The sequence below is a fragment of the Rhinolophus ferrumequinum genome, chromosome 18 (assembly GCF_004115265.2).
Source record: "Rhinolophus ferrumequinum isolate MPI-CBG mRhiFer1 chromosome 18, mRhiFer1_v1.p, whole genome shotgun sequence".
NCBI classification, from domain to species: domain Eukaryota; kingdom Metazoa; phylum Chordata; class Mammalia; order Chiroptera; family Rhinolophidae; genus Rhinolophus; species Rhinolophus ferrumequinum.
In genome coordinates this window covers 44,047,326-44,053,325 of record NC_046301.1, presented here as the reverse complement: position 1 = coordinate 44,053,325, position 6,000 = coordinate 44,047,326, and the positions used below count along the sequence as shown (strand labels likewise).

Genomic DNA, 6,000 nt, shown 5'->3' with positions numbered 1-6,000 from the left:
CATGTTCCACAGCATGCTTACGGTGTCCGACAGTAAGCATGAGGGGGGAGGCAGATAGATACTGTGTCACTGCGTCCAAGGGGGAAGAAGGAGTTGCTTCTAGCTGAGTAGGCAGGGCTTAGGGGAAGGTCAGTGCCTTTCACAGAGGAGGTGTGACCCGGGCGGGCTCCGTGGAGCTGCTGACCTCTCCTTTTTCTTAGAAGTGGAAAGAGAGGAGGCTGCAAGACCTAGGCCAGGGCCTTATCCATCCCACATGGAAAACTGAGCCCCTCGCCCCTCAACTACTGGATTCGAACTAGGGTGGACACGAAGGTCCTTCTTACCATACTTACAGCCCTCAACAAATGTGAAAACTTAAATCAGGGGTTTAAATAGGTTTGGTGAAGGGGTGTTTAAACGGTGGGTAGGAGTGGGGTCCCATCGATAGACTCCGAGAGTGGGCGGACAATCCAGAGGAAAGGGCAAGAGGCCTCCGGTGGGGAAGGTGTGAGAGGACAAGGGTTCTCTGCACGGTGACTCCAGAGTGACAGGAGGTTCGCGACTCCACTGAGCAACTGCTGGGTCGCTCCTGCGGGGTCACAAGATGGCCGCTCTATGGCTGGGCCTTGCCCTGCAGGACGTCGGGGCCCGGGCCCGGGGTTACAGGCCCGGGCAGCTGCGGGCCGCTCCGAGTCTGCTGCGGGGACGGCGGGCTGAGCAGCAGGGAGACCCAGCTGTCGGAAGCCGCAGAGGAAGGAAGCGCGCGTGCGCAGGGGCGGCCGCCGGGGCCAGGAGGAAGGGGGAAGGGGGTTCCGCGACAGCCGGGGCCGAGGTCAGGGAGCCGCGCGGGCGGGACAACAGGCCGCGGGGAAGTTGGGAGAGCGGCGTGCGGGAGCGCGCGCGCGCACACGCGGGCCGGGGCGCGAGCAGCCGCGGCCACCCCGGTCGCCTCCCTAAGCCGCGATCGCCGGTGCTCGCGACTCGGCGGCCGGAGAAAGATCGGCCAGTGGGCCGGCGTCTGTCAGCGGGGTTTGAGGCCGGGTGGCGGTCGCCGCTGCCTCCTGGTGTCTGGGCCGCCCTGAAGAGCCGGGACCGGGGCGCGGCGGGCTAACTGGCCCGGGGAGCCGAGATCGCTGGGGACGCCGGCGGAGGTGCACGCTGGCGGTCTCCAGGAGCCGGGAGGAAGCCAAGAGGACCATGTCCGGGAGGAACCTCCACCTTTCCACCACCGAACGCGTCATCAAAGGTGCCAAGCGGTCCGGGCCTTCCTCGTCGATCCGCGGGGAAAGGGCCCTCGGCCGGTTCGGGGACGGAGGGAGGGAGCCGAGGAGGGGAGACGGGAGGGCGGCGGGGTACCCAGGCTGCGCTCATCCCGGAGGAGGACCTGGAGGGGGTGTGGGAGCGCGGAGGGCGGGATCCCCAATGGGATTCCCCGCCGGGGCCCCGGGCGTTTTCTGTTGCACCGAGTAGATCCGCAGTTAGCTGGACTTCCAGATGGGGTGGGGATTTCTTCTCCTACAACCCCAAAAGGGCCTGGGTCCCATCATTCTTTAAAAGAAACAATTCCTCTCTTTTAGTGCCTTATCTGGGGAAGCCATCTAGGGTGATGCGGGGAGGGAGTTTAGTAGATTTTTCCGACTCAGATCTTTCTGCCGCTCCCCTTCTGTAGAATCAGATCAGCTCGCCCCTCCCCCTCCCCCCTTTTTAGGACATATACCAAGTACCTTTTGGCCCACTTTCTCCCGATCGTCACAAGTCACTGCGGTTATTAAAAGAAACAGTATGGTGAAATAAATACAAATAAATCCATTTTATAGTGTTCGAAAGGGATTTACAGATCTCTTGACATGTTGGTATTTTATTTTGCTTTTGGCCATAAAAACTTGGAGAATGATGTTTGTTCTCTGATTCAGATGTCCAACATAAACTAAAATGTTCCTTACTAATACTTGTAGGGTTTCACATTGTAGTTGTTTCTGCCTTTAAACTAAGAATACCGGTTTAAACATAACCAGTAATTTATGTGCTTCGTTTGTTCAGTCATAAGACTTAAGTACAACTCCTCTCTCTGAGTTTTAACAATCGGTTTGAAAGCACTATTTTATACCTAGAAGAGCTGTGTTAGTGGCCTCTGGATGAAGGGGTTAGCTGTAAGTGGGGAGACTTACAAAATACTTTTTTTTTTCATTTTGGTAATTAGAAGGAGAAAGTAAACTAACATTGGTGACAAGAATGCATTTTTTTTAAGTGTAAAAGCCTGTAGAATGGTCAGTGAAGTGGGAAAATTTTAGTGTTTAACTAGGTTCCCTCCCCACCCGTGAAAACATTAAGCATCATAAATGATTGTCTACACTATGTAATTTTAGTGTGTGACTTAGTTCCCCCCCCCTAAAAAGTCAGCATCATGTTGGTCATAAATGTTGATTATCTACACTATATAATATTTAATAACTATAATGGGATTTTTGAGATTTATCTACTCAGCATTTGTCTGATATCATTAGGGATTTAAGTGAATTGTTCATATAGCCCTTTAACTGCTATATTATTCTGCCCATTTTAATGTCAGTCTTTATCATATATAACCCACAAAGAGTATATAACCATCTCTTAAAATTCAGAATATACTAAGCATAACCTTTTTTTGATAAATCAAGGTCATCATTATGTACATTAATTTCTGTTCTGTGCTGTTAATATGGCCGGTGTATCCTGCTGTATAAGGGTGTTGTCAGTTTCCTCCTGTACTAAAATGACTCCTCACTGCTATACCAGGTTCGTGCTTTTGTCTGTGTTTGGTTTATCTCCTCTTGTAGTGGTCTCTATCTTTCAAAATATGCCCTTCTAATCTACCACTTCTAAATTGAAGTAGGCAGGGAAACCAGATAAACCAGAATTATGTATCAAGTGAGAATAAATGGAATCTGAGTGAAGCTTAGTGGCAGTCCTTAGATCTTCATGAATCTCAAATTCTGATCGCCATTGTAGCATGTAATTTTCACCGTAACATGCATAAGGTATAAAGGAAATTTTTAAATGAACCGTTCAGACTCTTAAATATAGAAGTAAGGTCAAATGCCGTTAAAATGCTGGCTGGCTTGTTGTTAGGCAATGCTCAGAGTTAAGTGAACTCACTGTCTTTAAGTTTTTCGACAAAATTATAAATTACTGCATGTTGTGTACTTCATACAGTTACTCTCAAATAAATGAAACAAATGATTTCAGGACTTTAGAATGTGTGGATTTGTCTTATATATAAGAACTTTAGCATAAGAACCTGACCACAGTAATTTTGGCTTCTTAGTGACTTATGTTACTTTTTTTCTGGGTTTTCCAGAGTTTGAAATACTTGAAGTTTGTTTTAAGAAAGTAAGGTGTCAGTGTATATATAGTAGGTCCATTGTGTTGGTACTAAATCCTGATGTGATGTTATCTTGTCTGGCCAGAGTTTGTCTATATTTATTTGCAGCTGGAAATCTTTCTCTGAGGTGAGACCACACCCCAGTTGTTTTTGGTTCTGTCATTTCCTGTTAACGATAAAGTCTACTTAATTGTTTTGTTTGAGCAAATCTAAGAGAAGAATGGGTGGGTGGAAGTGATTTGTATTGTAAGTGTCCTTCAAACAGCAACTTTCCTAAAATGAAGGACTAGACTGGTAGTCAGAAAACCTACGTTTTACTGCTGCTTCTGGAACATATGTGTGACCTTGCTTGTTTTTTTTTTTTTTTTTAACCTTGCCTTTTTACTTAAACTGCCTTTCTTTCCCTTCAATAATCTCATTTGCAAAATAGGGTTAATAATACTTTCTTTGTCAGGCATCTAAGCCATGCAAATAACGATGGCTGTGAAAAGCGTGAGACCAGGTTCTGTTATGAAACATGCTAGTAGTTTGATAATAGATCATTTATTACATAAGTAGTTAGTAGGGAAACTATTAACATTTGAAAAATATCAGAATTAGAACATATATGAAATTATAAAGTAGGAAACTTCCCAGTCCGGAAAATGTCTCTTCTACGATATAAAGGGATAGCTGGGTAGAATCCCATGGGTAACAATGTGAAGTAACGAATACAATTAATTCTCTCTAGTACTTCCCTGGCAGCTGGTTTCTTCTCTCGCAGTTGAAGGTGTTTATGTTTAAAAATATAAGTTCTTATGATTTCATGCATTCATTAAATGTTTATAGAGAGCCATCTGCACTGTATGCCCATAGTTAGGTGCTCATTTGTTTCTTCTTTGTTTTAAAAGTAACATTTCTGTGAGCCTCTAGAATAGTCCCTATGCACTACTGGTATCTGGAGAAGTAAATTAGAAACAAATCATTGAACTGTGAAAATCTTTCAGCTTGACCTTTTTTCTTCTTCTTTTTTTTCTGGTTTCCAAGTTGCTTTTCCTGTTTGAAGAATTTTTCTTTGACAGTGATTTTTATAAAAAACAGTTTATTCCTCTGGGCTGAATCTTTTCAGAAGCAATGAGGAAATTTCACTAGGAATTACATGACAGATACGGAGAATCCTTTGTCTAAGTTTGTTATTTGGTGGCTGAATGGGGTTTAACAGAAAAGTCAAGCTTTTTCAGTAAGATGATGATACAGTTCTCCCATTCCCTTGGAATTCAAATATGTTGTATAGTCACAGAATGTACTGTCATTTATAGCACACATTAGAGGCTACTAGTTCTTTCACGTCCTGGCACTGGGAATAGTGTAGCTATGGCTTTCTTAAAAGATTTTAAGTAGTATGGAAAGAAATTGCTATTATTACAAGTATACCCTGAACCCCATTTCAGTGTCTGGTACCTATACCTCATTTATTTCCATAGCTCTTGTCCCCTTTTCTCTTTCATACATGAGAATGGATTTAATTCACCAAGGCTTTAAAAATTTTTTTCTTTTTAAATATAAGCTTAACCCTGCTAATTATAAAATTGGAAAGTCAAAAAGGGAAGAAAACAATGGCTTCATATTTCTTCCCTCCGGAAACAACAGCTTTTAATACTTCTCATGTATTTCCATGTGCTGGTATATTTTGGAATCAAAGGAAAATATCACATATATTTAAGCTTTTATTATCCAAATGTTTTCATATTATTTTAATGTAAATATTGTAATTTTACCTAAATTCTTTCATGATGGTTTCAACATGAAAATGGTATGAAAGTGTTTATACTCATATTTTGGTCTTTTATATTTTTAATCATTTGATACAATACCAACCCAAAAGAAACATTTTCAAGTATAAATGTGCCTTCCATGTGAACAAGTCATATAGGGCACATCTGTTGAATTTGTCAATAGTATTTATTCAAGTTAGGCTTAGTTTACCATTGTAATTAAGCTGCCAAGCTATTTAAACATGAAAAATCAGTGCTATTTGAGATTCATACCTCTAAGTGGACTTTTAAACCTCGGAAAGGACATCTTAACTTAAACACTTAATTCTTATTTGAGCAGGAATAAGTTGTTCTTTTTACTTGTATGTTAATAATTGTGATTGAAACCTTATTTGTATCAGACATTTGATAATAAAGCTTTCTTCCATAAAGTAACATATTGTCACATTTTATTGTAAAGTTAAAAATATGTTAGTGGATCATTTCAGAGAAAAGTGCTAAGGACTCATTATTTAAAGTGAATTAAAGAATTAATTAAAAACCTTTTCCTAAACTATATTTGGTAATAGAAATATAATATCTTTCCATTAAAGTGACATTTTGGAGAAAAGCTATTTTTTATACATATCTATGAGAAAAAAACTTATTCAGCTAATTCTGATATTTGTCATCATTTTGGGGCTTTGCTGCTACCTAATTACTAAAGGACTAAAGGAAATAAAGGGGTGTCTTAATAATTAACATCCTTGGGTGCAATCACTAATAGAATATAACTCTTAAAGTTTTCATGTTAAATTTTAGCTGAATTTTACATTTCAAAACTGAAGTTTAAAAATCTCTACTGAAAGTAATTGATATCCAAGTTATCTTTGTAATCTACCTAATTATTCAGATGTATGCAAAGAG

The 6,000-nt window shown here is 41.6% G+C and overlaps 1 protein-coding gene across 4 annotated transcripts in view; it reads left to right on the top strand.

The window, feature by feature from the left end:
* Nucleotides 1-810: 810 nt before the first annotated feature.
* PPP3CC (protein phosphatase 3 catalytic subunit gamma) overlaps nucleotides 811-6,000 on the top strand; it is a 75,742-nt gene continuing 70,552 nt past the window's right edge. For 2 of the 4 annotated variants that reach the window (XM_033134110.1, XM_033134107.1), the window contains exon 1: nucleotides 812-1,225. In XM_033134110.1, coding sequence (XP_032990001.1) covers nucleotides 1,177-1,225 — 49 coding nt within the window. In that variant the 5' untranslated portion in view covers nucleotides 812-1,176. Of the gene's footprint in view, nucleotides 1,226-6,000 lie in introns of all 4 variants that reach the window. The other 2 variants (XM_033134109.1, XM_033134108.1) reach the window with 2 other exon arrangements.